The 15,673-nt window shown below is 44.4% G+C and overlaps 1 protein-coding gene across 1 annotated transcript in view; it reads right to left on the bottom strand.

Moving 5' to 3' along the window:
- Positions 1–15,673, bottom strand: part of DIAPH3 (diaphanous related formin 3) — a 504,213-nt gene that overhangs the window by 378,339 nt on the left and 110,201 nt on the right. The window contains exons 10-12 of the mRNA XM_073325081.1: positions 9,234–9,344; positions 8,712–8,830; positions 8,357–8,473 (exon numbers count right to left, since the gene is read on the bottom strand). Of these exons, the coding sequence (XP_073181182.1) occupies positions 8,357–8,473; positions 8,712–8,830; positions 9,234–9,344 (347 nt within the window). The remainder of the gene's footprint in view (positions 1–8,356; positions 8,474–8,711; positions 8,831–9,233; positions 9,345–15,673) is intronic.

The following is a 15,673-nucleotide window of genomic DNA, read 5'->3' on the forward strand; positions in this document are numbered from 1 at the left end:
TAGAACTAGAGTTTTAAATTCCAACAAGTTCACAGCATTTCACCATTCAAGGACAAATACAGCTAAACCAGTGGGTCTCAAACTTTTTAATGCAGCACGGATCAAATCCCACACAAATATGATTCCATTTAAGATAACGCAATATCTCTGACACCTACCGCAACCGGATACGTTCCTCACATCTTTTTATGTAAGCAGTTTTAACTTCAAATGCAACTGATTTTTTCCCCTTTAAAAAGGCCCACCCTTGTTTCGCTCTTCGTTTTCTCTCCCCCACCCGTAAGTTCTGTACTTCTTTCCCCCTAACCCTTCTATCACCTAGCCCTCCTGCATATATATTCCAGCCTACTAGCCCCTTTCTTCCTCACATGTACTCGGCAGCTTTTGTCTCTTCTCCTGCATGCGCTCTTCCACTGCCTGGTCCTCCTTTCCCTCTACTCGCCTACGATGAATCACAGAGCTGAGGGATGTAAATGTTGGCCAGCAGTGGAACTTGTGCAGAAAAGAGTCTTCCTCTTGGTAGAGTATGACCAGCAGCCAAGAAGACATCTTCTCTTTGTGGCAATGGCATGGATCTCAATAACCTACCTCTCACCTTATTATGGCGAAGCGGACGACCCCATGTAACAAAGAAGCTGTTGTACATTTAAAGCTGTTGTACATTTCAAAATTTCCTATCAAATTAAAGTTTTGTTCTTAAATATCAGGATGGGGTATTCTCTAGTCATATCTAGTGTTCTTAAAGTGAGGGCAGGCTAGAAACACTGCAATAAAGTGGTTACTCACCTATTCTGTAGCTGTTGTTCTTTTAGATGTGCTGCACATATCCATTCCATGTTAGGGATGTACTGAAGCCAAAGTTTTTTCCTATAGTGGTACCCAAAAGTGTAGTCCATGCACCCTGAGCCTGCTTGTATTTCCAGCTGAGGGTATAAAGGGCAGAGCCATCCCAACCCCACATGAACTACAATGAACTAAATTCCGAAGCAGAGGGGAAGGAGAGTTGGTCATGAAATGGACATGTGCAATATATCTCAAAGAGCAACAGCTGCAAAACAGGTAAATAAACACCCATCCCCCTGTTCAAGTGATTACATGTTAGGTGACTGCTAAGTAATTCAGAAGGTAGTCAGGGCTCAGAGTCCATCAGAAAAGGGATTGTAGAACCATCTCCAAATCTACCAACATCTCTAGAAGCTTCAGAGATAGCTTAATGTCTGGTAAAACATACATACAGATGACCATGTTGTTGGCCTGCATCCATCAGAAGTTGGGAATGTTTCTCAAAAACACTAGCAAAGTTCCTTGAGCTTTGTAGAACGTGGAGAGATCTTTGTGAGAGAAGTGGTCTAAGTAATGTCAAACACTTAGGAGAAAATCTACAAGTTCCATTTTGTTTTTGCACTTTGCCATCTTGTTTCTAAATAGTTGTGGTTTGTCCACCATGTTGGTGCCCTGCTTCTTGAGACGATTGAGGTCTTTTTCCCTCTGAGGCGGGAAAAGAGCAAGGGTAATATGGTATGTGATCTCCCTAGTAACAAGAGAACATAAAAAACTGCTGCATTTGAGAGAAGGGACTATCCTTCCTTCCTGGTGGCAGCACAGTGCATGTCCTAGCCAAGACTTCGATGGATCTACAGAAGATCACAGTAAAAGATCCAAACTCCTGTTCCAGTTACCTGTTCCTGATTGATTCCTGTCTTACCTGTGTTCGAGAATCCTGTTGTACCTAGTCCATGAAATCCATTGTCGTGGGTTCATTCCTCTGAACATGGTGCAGTATGTCTGTACCTTACCTGTGGTAAACTCCCTTGTCTTGTGGGTTTGGGACCTGGACCATGTCAATTTGTTAAGCCAACCTGTACCTGAATACCCTTTATGTACTGTTTTATTTGGGGGTCCTATCAGTTACTGTTTAAAGTCTTGTTAAATAAATCTGTTTCATAGTTAAGCCTGTCTGTAGTTTTATCACCCATGATGTATGCGAGTTGGGGGAACAAATTTGCTGGGTGGGGCTTTAAGGTGCGGAACCTAGGGCACATCCAGTTAGCCACTGGCAAGATATAAACAACACTGATGCGCAATATGCAATAGATGAGATTCTTTATGAGAAAAAACAATGAGGAGTCCTTGTGGCACCTTAGAGACTAAAATTTATTTGGGCGTACGCTTTCGTGGGCTAGAACCCACTTCATCAGATGCATGAAGTGGAAATTACAGGAGCAGATACTCACCAGCAACTGCACCCCACACAACAAAAACACCAACCCAGGAACCAAACCGTGCAACAAACCACGGTGCCAACTCTGTCCACATATCTATTCAAGGGACATCATCATAAGACCTAATCACATCAGCCAGACCATCAGGGCTCATTCACCTGCACATCTACCAATGTGATATGCGCCATCATGTACATGGCACAGGGGCATTGCTGGCACATTGGCCAAACCGGACAATCTCTAGGCAAAAGAATAAATGGACATAAATCTGACATTAGGAATCATAACATTCAAAAACCAGTAGGAGAACACTCAAATTTCTCTGGTCACCCGATAACAGACCTAAAAGTGGCAATTCTTCAACAAAAAAACTTCAAAACCAGACTCCAACATGAAGCTGCAGAACTGGAATTAATTTGCAAACTGGATACCATCAGATTAGGCCTGAATAAAGACTGGGAGTAGTTGGGTCATTACAAAACCTAAACCTAATTTCCCCAATACTAATTTCTCCCTACTGTTACTCACACCTTCTTGTCAACTGTCTGTAACAGGCCGCTCTCATTACCACTTCAAAAGTTATTTTTCCATCCCTTGATATCCTGCTATTAATTGATTTATCTCGTTAGACTGACCTCACACTTGGTAAGGCAACCCCCACCCTTTCATGTTTTTTTACCTGCTCCTATATTTTCCACTTCACGCAGCTGATGAAGTGGGTTCTAGCCCACAAAAATTACGCCCAAGTAAACTTGTTAGTCTCTAAGACAGAAGTGGGCAGACTACGGCCCGCAGGCCATATCTGGCCAGCGGGACCCTCCTGCCCGGCCCTTGAGCTCATGGCCCAGAAGGCTAGCCCCCGGATCCTCCCCTGCTGTGCCCCCTCCCCCGCAGCCTCAGCACACCACATCACCAATGCAATGCTCTGGGCAGACAGGTAGCGCAGTTGCAGAGCCACGGCCTGAGCCGGTGCTCCAGGCAGCGCAGTAAGGGGAGGTGAAGAGTTGGATAGAGGGCAGACGAGTTCGGGGGTGTGGTAAGGGATGTAGATAGGGGTCGAGGACCTTAATTGATGGAAGGGACAAGCCCTAGAGCTTGAGATGCATAAGGTAGTCCAGTATCGACTGCAGCGAGGCCTGCTCAAGGCTAACTCCTTGGGCCGAGATCCAGCACATGAATCGTTGCCATTTGGCCAGGTAGATTGTTCTAGTGGAGGATTTTCTGCTACCCAGTAGGACCAGCTGAATGTGGGCCAAGCACTCCTGCTCTTTTGCAGTTAACTATGCAGCAACCAAAAACTGTTAGGGGCAGCGCTGCTAAATACGGGTGCAGGAGCCTGTCATGATTCTGGGACAAGAAATCCAGCCAGGGGGCAGCTGCATCGGGGTCGTCACCAACAGGTCCATGAGCATGTCGGACCAGTGTTGGTAAGGCCAAGCCGGGGCTATCAAAATCACCTTGGCCTTATCCTGCTTGATCTTCATGAGCACTCTGTGAAGCAATGGCACTGATGAGAAAGCGTACATCAGAGCTTCCAACCACAGGAGTAAGAAGCTGTCCGACAAGGAGCCCCTGTCAATTCCCCGAAATGAGTAGAACAGTTGACATTTCCTGTTCTGACGAGTTGCGAACAAGTCCATATGGGGAGAGTCCCACTTTCAGAAGATCCCACTGACCACCTCGGAGTGGAGTGAACATTTGTGTCGAGATGAGAAGGCTCTGCTGAGGAGATCTGCTAATACATTCCTGGTTCTGGGAAGATGCGCTTCCACGAGATGAATGGCATGCTGCACACAAAAATCCCAGAGAGGAGGGCTTCCTGGAAGAGAACAGATGATCTGGCTCTGCCTTGCTTGTTGATATAAAACATCGTGGCGGTGTTGTCCATCAGGACTTGAACCACTTTGCCTTGTAAGTGGAACCAAAAAGACTGACAGGCCAAGTGACCCGTGTTGAGCTGCCTGACATTTATGTAGAGGGAGCGGTCAATCCCTGACGAGCGGCCTCGTGTACTGAGCTCACCCAGGCGGAATCCCCAACCCAGGTCCGAGGTGTTGGAAACCAGAGTTAGCGACAGGGGCTAGGGCCGCAAAGGCAACTCCCTGCAATACCAACCCAGAGTTCAACCACCACTCCAGGGACGACAGGATGTGATACAGCACCCTGACTACCCAATCTAGATTGTGTCTGTTGGGGATGTAGACTGAAACCAACCATTCCTGTAGCAGCCGGAGGTGGAGCCAGGCATGACGGACCACGTAAGTACAGATAGCCATGTGGCCTAGCAACTTTAGGCAAGTATGGGCAGTGGTGAGCAGGTGGCCCCTTACACGGGAGATCACTTCTGACATGGCTTGGAAATAGGCCTCCCAAAGGAAAGCTCTGGCTCATGAGGAGTCGAGGACTGCTCCATTCAACTCTTTTCCTTGCACTGATATGAGGGTTAATTTATTTTCATTTCATAACAGGCCCAGGTTGTGACAGGTGGAACACACCAGATCAAATCTGTTCTGCACTTGATCCCACAACCTTTGATGAGCCAATCATTGAGATTGACATAGACCTGGATCCCATGACACCTCAAGTAAATGGCTACTGGGACCATGTATTTTGTAAATACCCACAGAGCCGAGGAGAGGCGAAAGGGAAGCACCATAAATTGTAAATGGCGCTGGCCCAACATAAAACAGAGCAACCGTCTGTGTCCTTGGAAGATTGATACACAAAAATAAGCATCTTTCAAGTCGAGAGCGGCGTACCAGTCTCCCAGATCCAGGGAGGGAATGATGGAGGCCAGTAAAACCATGCGCAACTTCAACTTCTTGGAGGTACTTGTTGAGTCGCCATAGGTCCAGAATGGGTCTTAAGCCCTCTTTTGCTTTCGAGATCTGGAAACAGTGAGAGTAGAAACCTTTCCCCCTCCGTTTCTGAGAGACCCCCTCCACCACCCCCCGTTGTAGGAGGTTGTCTACTTCAAGGTAGCCTGCGACCAGGCTGAAAGATAGTAATGGAGACGGTTGAGGGAAAGATGGGGTGGATCCAAGGAATTGACTAGGGCGCACGGTCAAAATGCACACTTCTGGCCCCCGTGGTGTTTCGCCGGGCCAGGCTGCCCAGGTAAATGAAAACAGGAAGGATGGCAGTGACTAAAACTAGTATTACTTCTGCACGTAGACTCCTGCTGAGGCTGCCAAGGCCTTGGCAGCGGAGGTGGCCGGAATTGCTTCCTCGCCAACTGAGGATTATGCAATCCACTGAGTAGAGGGTGGCCCAAGTGTCCTTCAAACTGTGCGGCCTTGCGTCTGTTTCCTCCACAAAGAGTCCCACTCCAACAAATGGAAGATCTTGTATCAAGGACTACCTGTCCAGGAAATGCGTCTCATGACGACCGCTGAGGTGACCATCCTGGCCACCAAATCAGCCATGTCCCAGGCCATCTGGAGGGAACACAGAGCCACTGCTGTACCCTCCTCAACAAGGGCCCTAAATTATTGGGCCACCTCCTGGAGCATGGAGTCCTTAAACTTATGGAGGGAGTCTCACAGGTTAAAGTTCTACCTCCCCAACAGAGCCTGGTGGTTCACGACTGAATTGGAGACTGGCCATGCAATAACTTTTCCTGCCAAAAAGGTCTTGGCCTCCTTATTTTGGGGGCTGGAACTAGAATGCCCTCGTTTGACCCCAGGGGTGGATAAGCATATAAGTATTCGAACCCCTTCTTCTCAGCCCTCTTGGAAGTGGGTAGGATTGAGAACGGGGTTTGCCAGAGAGCTTTGGCCATCTTTAGGACCCCCTCATGCACTGAGAGGGCAACACATGCAGAAGTGGATGTGGAGAGCACATTAAACAAGTGGTCTGATTGCTCCGCCATCTCTTCCACCTGTAGGCCTAAGTTAGTGGCCATCCTTCAGAGCAGGGCTTGGTGCTCCTTAAAGTCATCTGGTGGGCTAGTGCAAGAGGGTTCAGCCACAGTCTCATCTGGAGAGGACGAGGATGACTGAACCACTGGCGAAGGGCTCAGGGCATCATCCCCCATTGGGGGAAGAGGGTCTCGGTGTGGGTACCTACCACGCCACCTCAGCATCTGCTTGTGCCTCGTGCGCCAAGCCCAGTGCCACTGGTGCTGCTTGATGATTGTCTGACATGGTGACCGACGATTGGTGTGATGAGGGCATTGGCATAACTGGCACGCCCCAGGCATTCCAGTAACCATTGCGCAGGCCAATGGGCCTGCTGCCAGGAGGACATCTCTGAGATGGACACAGCCTCAGTAGCCCAATCTCATAGGTGCTGTCTTGGCGAGGAGCTGAACTCCCTCTCTCTGCCAGAGGAATCCTCCTCCATTGACCATAGTGGACATGTCGACGCCCAAGTCTGGCGGCTAACCTTCACTGTGGGTGAACAGTGCCTTTAGTAGGCAGACCGGTGCCATGCTGGGGAGCGTCTAGATGACGGTGATAGTCGGCATGAGGATGAATGGTGCCAACCATACGGTGACTGGCACTTCCCTCTGGGCAAGTCTCAACAAGATGGCAGAGACCAGGAACATGGTGCCAGCAATCTGTGGCTGCGAACCGGTGGTGACCTACGTTGATGCAGAGACCAGGGGCACAGCAACAAAGAGCTCTGCCTTGGCTCCAGAGACTGGCGGTGTTCACTCACCTTCTGGGAAGCTTTCATGGCTGGCTTGCCCGCCTATGGAGCCTTTGCCGGGTCCAAGCCACACACAGTGGCAGCTGTATTGGGAAAGTCCTTTGCTCTCTGGGCAGGCATTGATTCCACCATCAATATGCATCCCCTACTGCTTCCTGGAGTCGGTGGCGGATCCCTTAGTGGAGTAGAAGGTTCCCTCAGGGACGTGCCCTCCTGCAGCTCTGGCATGGGCAGGCAGCCCAAACAGGGTCCTTTACCCAATGACCCTTGGTCAATTTTGCTCAGTGTCAAGTCCCACTTTTTAGACTTCTTGGGTACCAGTGAAGGGGATTAGTGCTAGATAGAGCCCAGTGCCAGGGATGCGCTATGCACCGAGCCCGAAGTGCTGGGGGTTGAGTCCAGCCAAGACAGCTCTGAGGCTGGGCGAAGAGCAACCTCCATGAGGAGGGCTCTCAGATGAATGTCACATTCCTTTTGTGCTGGGACGAAAGTTCTTACAGATGCAACACTTGTCTTTGCTGCGAGATTCCCCCCGGCCAGGCAGTTCAGACAGCTGCCATGTGGGTCATTGACAGACACAGGCCTATTCCAGTCAGTATAGGGCTTAAAACTATTTACAGCTATAACACAAAGTCAAAAGGGAAAGAACCACTGACCACTTGCGAGGCAAGGGAGAGGTGTGGTTTGACCAACCACCACAGGCAGTAAGAAGGAACTGAGAGGGCGCCCAGCGGCGCCTAATATACCGACACATAAGCGCGGCACTCCAGAGGGCACTGCAGCCGACCCTACAGATATCGCTACGGTAAAGTCTCCAATAACTGTGCATGTGGCAGGCACACACCTAGAATGGAACAGACATGAGCAAACACTTGAAGAAGAATTTTTAATTAAAGGAGTATTTGGAAGCCTAAATATAGGGCAACTTAGCAGCTCCCCATCGTATCTTTAGTCGGGGCCAAATTTTTAAAAGACATTGTTTGCGCATGTCTGAATTGTACACCTAGTACTCCCAGTTCAAGAACACAAGTAATCTTAATTTAAGAACATACATCACTATCTGTAGATCTAATATTGAACCTTTATCCACCTAGCGTTAGTACTTAAAGCCATATTTCTAGGAAGATTCCAGCATGATTTCCATGATCGAGAAGACTACTATTTTTACATTTTGTTTTAATGATCCCAATATGGGATCCCAATATGGACAAGGCCTCAAGTTGTGGATTAAAGCACAACTGTGTTCTTACCAAAAAGAAAATAAGCATGTTTAGTTTCTTCTCATTCAGATCTCAGTCTCTTCTTTATGCCATCTTATTATGCAGTAATAATGCCATTTGTACAATATCAATTATTTCTCTAATAGCAACCCAAAATGCAAAACTGATAGACTAACTCAAAATAATGTGTCACTAGATTTTATTGAAGCACAATGAAACACAAGAGCTAAAGAGCTGATATTTACCACAATTTTAACTTACCGTATAAAATAATCATTTCGTATGAGCAAAAGATGCTGGAGAATAGAAAGAAAATATCCTTCGGCACTAGTGTCCTTTACTGTGTTCCACACCATATTGTAAACATCATTTGCTTCAGTAAACAAGTTAAGGGGAAGAAAACAGGAACTCTTATTTGCAGTCTAGGATATACTTCTTTTTATTTTAAACAAACTACTAAAATGCAGTATACTGTTCAAACACAGTAAAGAAAAACATTTCAGTCAAGTTTTGTGTTACAAAATCTTATATTGGTAACACAAAAACTGAATTGAATTTTCTGATACTAAAGCATTATTGTTTGTACATGTTAAGTTCCTCTTTCCCAAAAGGATATTCTAGTTCAGATCTAATATCTTCCAAACGATGGGAAAACTCAATCATGTCTTCTTCCTTGTGCTCATTGAAGACTTTCAGCTGTATATCTAGAGCATCATTCTTTATACATGTCAATTGCTGCAAAGAAAAGGTAGTAGAAAGATACATACAACTAATAACTGCACATGTAAATGAGCCCTTCAATTCTGAGCAACTTTCATAGGTTTATGTTATTTTAATATTTAACATTACAAGAACTCTTATTAGTCATTCAATGTTAAATATTCAATAAAAAAGTTGTAACTGCACAACATGCTGCTCTATATTTTCTGTCATTAAAATAATAAAATTTGTTCTGATTTAATACGTCTAGATAACGTATAATTTTTTTAATTCAGCTTTCAAAACTATTTTTCATATGTAACCTCTTTAATACTCAGACTTAGTATAATATTCTAGACTGCATTTCATACAACTCCCCCAACTAAGGTATTCTACTGATTTAAATATTAATGCAGAGACAGACTACCGAGCCACTTACCGGCAATATCTCCTTCAATCCAGAGCGCATAAATTCATTTCTGATGTGAAGCCTGAAGTCCAGATCATCAGGAGATGTTACAAGAGCATTGATAAGCTGCATACAAGCTACCTGTAACAGAAAAAGAAGATAGCTATAGTATTTCTTCGTTTTCAATATATTTTAATGTTAAAAGGGCATTACTGAAATCTGAATACCTACATTTTTAGTGTTCCACATTTTATAGTTTTAAATGTAATCTGTCATGTGTAAGTCATTATTAATAAAGATACTTTAATTTACCAAAATCTACTTAAGCCATGGATGCCAAATAAGAAAGTGAGAAAAACATATTTGTCATGAAACCATAAAATAGATCATTTCAGTTCTGTTTCTCTCTCCTGAATGCTGCAATTTTATACAAGAACCTAGATCATTTCACCCATAGTAACAGTATTTTAAGAGAGTTTATAGTAAAGTTATACTCAATATTTAAAGTGTTTGATGAATTAATGCATTATGGATTTTATGCAAAAAATGCTTTAACAGTGTAAATAACTGAAATCTGTACATGCGAATATATATTTAAAATCTGTGACAATGAAAATTGGCAACTTAAATTTCACATGCAGAAAAAATACAAGTTCTTGAAAGCCAAGATACAGATCACCCTAGACAGTCTAAAAACTCTACTGAAGAGGACATACAAAATAGCTTCCTTCTTCATGTGCAAGAATTCCCAAAGTGTTGAGTTTCACAGAAACACCTGGGGAAAAATAGCTCTGACTATTCCTTTTCAATTAAAGTGTCTTTTGTGCAGTGATTTTATGATCACTCTTAAAAAACAAACAATCAAAAGCAAGTTAATGTAATCATCGTCCCAGAAGAAAAGTCAGATGAACAAAGGCAAAACCTTTGCAAATTCTCATAGTGAATGATCATTGCTCTACAGCAACTACATGGAAGAGCCAACAGAAATCTCATAATAGTGGTGCCCAACCTAATTACACAGGATGGTAAAATAAACCGAAGCACAACCTTGAGTGAGCCAAACAGAGCTGGGCAGCCAGAGACTGGCGGCTGCTGGCCAGGCGCCCAGGTCTGAAGGCAGCACTGGCATTAGCAGCAGCACAGAAGAGTGGCAATACCATACCATGCCACCCTTACTTCTCTGCTGCAGCCCCATATGTGGAAAGTTAGTGTTGCAAGATGGAGTCCAGAGTCACATGAGAACAACACATGCCCATAAATGTCTTGCTGAATCACACAGGGTGGCCATTCGCTCCGTCCTGTCTGAGGCTTACTCACAAAGAGTATCCGGACAGAATGAGTTTCTTCAATAGACCATTGTGAGGGTGGAGTGCCCTTGATAGGCCACCAACACATAGCTGTCTAGCCCTAATGTAAATTCTATCTGGGGGGTGTACCCAGGAATACAGCACATCTTTAAGATCAAAGTACATAGCCAATAGTCATAATTTCAGATTCAAAGAAGGTGTGTGTATATAAACAAGTTAATCATACTTACCAAATCATAACTTTTCCATTCACACCTTACATGACATACTTTGTATCAGATTTGTTGCAACTGGCAAGTGTTAGCAACAATGATACAAATGGACATCTCTCTTATACACAGCATCACACCCCACTTTACCGGTCATCTCTCATTTGCTATGAGAAGTTAACTCTGCCTCTAATCAGCCCAGGGTGCCAACCTCCATCACCCGCTTATCTGAAAATTTAACAAGCACTTGTGCGCTTTCTCCCATGCTGCCCCTTTCATGTTTAGGAGGAGCGCCTCAGAAGAATCATCTACAAAGCCACCTCATGATCCACCTTCCAAATCCTCCTCAAAACTCTCCTTTGCTGTGATGCCTACAGAAAGCTTGACAATGGTTAGGCTGCTGGTCTGCTAAGACTGTTTATCATGCTGACCAATATTGCTTGACTGTTTCCTTATACTCCCTTTCTCTATCTGTAGCTATATGTTGTCTCTTGCCTTTTAAATAGTTTATAAGTTCGTCGAGGCAGGGACTATCTTCTTCTGGGGTGTTTGTATAGCACAATGGGGTCCTGGTCTATGACTTCTAGGCTACTAGGCACCATGTGTATGTGAATGTGAATGTGTATGTGTATAGCAGAAAAACAAAGGAATGATTATCAGAAACTTTCTAGGAAAGGGTGAGGAGTACTTGTGGAACCTTAGAGACTAACCAATTTATTTGAGAATAAGCTTTCGTGAGCTACAGCTCACTTCATCGGATGCATACTGTGGAAAGTGTAGAAGATCTTTTTAAACACACAAAGCATGAAAAAATACCTCCTCCCACCCCACTCTCCTGCTGGTAATAGCTTATCTAAAGTGATCACTCTCCTTATACTTATGCTCAAATAAATTGGTTAGTCTCTAAGGTGCCACAAGTACTCCTTTTCTTTTTGTGAATATAGACTAACACGGCTGTTACTCTGAAACCTAGGAAAAGGTGTTCTCTCAATTCAGATTTTAAGTAGAGAAGCCTTTTCTCAGACACTTTTAAAGACAATATGTCAAACTGCTCACGCCTCCTTTCCTTCGTCCCCTTCTCTCTCTGGCTCCTTACATGCTGCTGGTGTACACTCCCCTCCACCTTCTGAAAATTGTGTGTGTCAAGTCTGGAACATTCATTAACACAGATTTCATACAATTACTGCTGTTTTTAAATTAGTTGGTGGATTGTAGGCACCAATCCTCTTGTGGCAATTCCCACTCCAAATACTGGCTGCAACTTTAAAAACATCTACCATTAGAGAGCAGAAATGCTTACATAAGCCTCACTTACAAGGTTTGTGCAGGATGCATTCTAACCATTATACAAGGTTTAAGATAAAAGCATCTTAACTTAAACATCATTAATGGGATACTAATATGACTTGTTATATTAGTTCCAATAGTAACACTGCTGAGAAAGAAAAAAAAACTTTAAATAACTCAATGAGAGCAAAGTTCATCTTCTATTAAATGAGCATAATATTTTAAGTCAGATATGTCTAGTGTAACCTTTGATTAGTAGTTTAAAGATGAATAAAAACAAACTGAATTCTTTAAGGTTCAAAGCCTCCAGGACAGCTACAGATAACTTAGTGGGGAACTGTGAATGACAATGAGTGATAAAATTAAAAGACTAGTTAAAGCAAACAGGCATCACAATACACAGTATTTTATACCCACATTCTAAGATGAAATGATGCATCCAGGAGTGATCAGTCCATGCTTGATGGGAAGAATGAATATAATCTTCTCTCTAATGGTACCTTGATGATGAATGGGCACATCTATCTAAAATTTGTGTCTTTCCCTTTTTATAATCATTTACAATAAAACTCTAATGAATTAGCACCTATCATCATACATATATTTCCTCTACTGTAATTAAAATACCTTCTACTCCCTCACTGGGTACTTAATATTAAACTATTTTAATTAATATATGCATAAATGCCATATCAATAACTCAATTGAAATAGCCTTTTCCAAAATATTAACATTTCAACTTAAATATTTGTAAAAACCAGGTTGGACCAGATCATATTTGTAACAACCTGTGTTATGTCCTAACTTACCCCTAACTTGTCTCTGACCTGTCTCACTTAACTTGACTCATTTTATCAGGCCTTGCTTGGTTACTGTCAAATGTATTTTTAGGCCTAGATATATTAGGGTGCATTTCTATATAATATAAGCAAGAATCATCTCTATAGGCCAGGGGTGGGCAAACTTTTTTGCCAAGGGCCACACTGGGGTTCCAAAACTGTATGGAGGGCCGGATAGGGAAGGTTGTGCCTCCCCAAACATTTGGCCCCACCCATTTCCCACCCCTCAGAACTCCCCACCCATCCAACGCCCCCGTTCCTTGTCCCCTGACCATCCCCACTCCAGGGACCCTGCCCCCTATCCAACGCCCCCTGCTCCCTATCCCCTGACTGCTCTGACCCCTATCCACACCCCCATCCCGACCAGCCCACCGCGACTCCCACGCCTATCCAACCCCCCCCCACCTCCCGTTTCCCATCCCATGACCACCATCCTACCCAACACCCCCTGCTCCCTGACTGCCCCCCAGGACTCCCTGCCCCTTATCCAACCCCCCTGATCCCCACCCCCTTACCATGCCACTCAGAGCAGCATGTCTGGCAGCCATACCACCTGGCTGGAGCCAGCCATGCCACTGCGCTGCCTGGCAGGAGCTCACAGAGCCACCGCCACAGAGCGCTCGCGGCATGGCAAGCTAAGGCTGCGGGGGAGGGGGAAGAGCAGGGGAGGGGCCGGGGGCTAGCCTTCCCGGCCAGGAGTTCAAGGGCCGGGCCGGATGGTCCCGCAGGCCGGATGTGGCCACGGGCTGTAGTTTGCCCACCTCTGCTATAGGGCAACAGTAATGTAGTATGTAATATTTTATGACTTATCTATACAGGGTAAATTTTGAAGGATCATAAATTCTACAGTGTGACCTGGCATTGCTTAATAAAAACATTCTGAATTCCAAGTCTATTTAAAAATATCTTTTCATATGCAAACTATTTCCTAAAGAGATTGTGAGACTTGCCATCCACGACTGATACATCCAAACGTTCACAGGTTTGTTACCAACAATTTTACGTTTTAATGTGTTTTTATTCCCATTTAAAATAGGACACATCGCTAGTAGGACCCTACAAATGTATGGGTTCAGCTTTAAATTCCCTTTTTGGGCTCCTAAAGAGATTGAATATCCATAATTATCCAGAGCTAAGGTAATTTGCTAAGTGCTTTTAAAAAGTTAAAAGCAATAAAACCTTCCCACTGCTTTCTACAAGAAGGAGCTCTCCATTACAATATATCTGGACCTGCATTCTGGTACGATATCATGGAAGTTTGGCATTTTGCAAACAATGTTTCGTGACAAGAGGCTAGTCTCACTGAAAGCAAAATGAGTAACTAAGAACATAAGAATGGCCATACTGGGTCAGAGCAAAGGTCCATCCAGCCCAGTATCCTGTCTCCCGACAGTGGTAGATGCCAGGTGTCCCAGTGGGAGTGAACCTAACAGGTAATGATCAAGTGATCTCTCTCCTGCTATCCATCTCCACCCTCTGACAAACAGAGGGTAGGGACACCATTCCTTACCCATCCTGGCTAACAGCCATTAATGGACTTAACCTCCATGAATTTATCTAGCTCCCTTTTAAATCCGGTTATAGTCCTAGCCTTCACAACATCCTCAGGCAAGGAGTTCCACAGGTTGACTGTGTGCTGAGTAAAGAAGAACTTCCTTTTATTTGTTTTAAACCCGTTACCCATTAATTTCATTTGGTGGCCCCTAGTTCTTATATTGTGGGAAGAAGTAAATAACTTTTCCTTATTCACTTTCTCCACACCACTCATGATTTTATATACCTCTATCATATCCCCCCTTAGTCTCCTCTTTTCCAAGCTGAAAAGTCCTAGCCTCTTTAATCTCTCCTCATATGGGACCCGTTCCAAACCCCTAATCATTTCAGTTGTCCTTCTCTGAACCTTTTCTAACACCAGTATACCTTTTTTGAGATGAGGGGACCACATCTGTACGCAGTATTCAAGATGTGGGCGACCCATGGATTTATATAAGGGCATTATATAAGATATTCTCTGTCTTATTCTCTATCCCTTTTTTAATGATTTCTAACATCCCATTTGCTTTTTGTGTTTGAGGGAAGCAGCAGCCAGCACATCCCTCAACCTGCGCTGCTTCGCACAGCCCCCATTGTCCTGGAGCTGCGATCGGCTGAACCTGCGGACACAGCAGGTAAACAAACCGGCCCGGCCAGCCAGGGGACTTACCCTGGCGTGCCGAAGATTGCCAATCCCTGGTCTAGCAGATTAAGACTTTTAGAATGATACCTCAAAAGATCGACTTTGTACAAAACATATCCTAATTACATGATAGTGGTGAATATTGGGGTGTCAGGGTGTCATACCCTGAACTTGTGAACTCAGACACCATCCCCTCCAGCTCATCCAGAAAGACTATCAAAATCAGATGGGCCATGAATAATCATTGCAGTACAAAGAACCGATTAATGGTCCTGTCCCACCTGGGAAATGCTGCATGCAAGGAAGCTCATCCTGTGGGCTGGGAAACTGAATGAAAGAAATAAAGCGAAGTCACAGGAAAGTTTTCCATCTTTTGGCTGTTTGAACTTGGAAGGGCCAGAGATACTAAATGGAAACCAGGGATCACCAGGGGTCCCTCCTTGGTCTGCCCTGAAAATCTCTTTGAATAGACAGATTGCTACAACTCTGTCACTCTTAAGATTTAGATGGTAACTCATTTGTGTGTACGTTTGCTACTTTAACCTGTAAAAAAACTCTTATTCCCTTTTCCTAGTTAATAAAACTTTAGATTACTTATTACGGTATTGGCTACAGATGGTGTAGGATCTAGAATACCAATTCATCTGGAGTA

Source organism: Lepidochelys kempii, chromosome 1 (assembly GCF_965140265.1).
Source record: "Lepidochelys kempii isolate rLepKem1 chromosome 1, rLepKem1.hap2, whole genome shotgun sequence".
Lineage (NCBI taxonomy): Eukaryota > Metazoa > Chordata > Testudines > Cheloniidae > Lepidochelys > Lepidochelys kempii.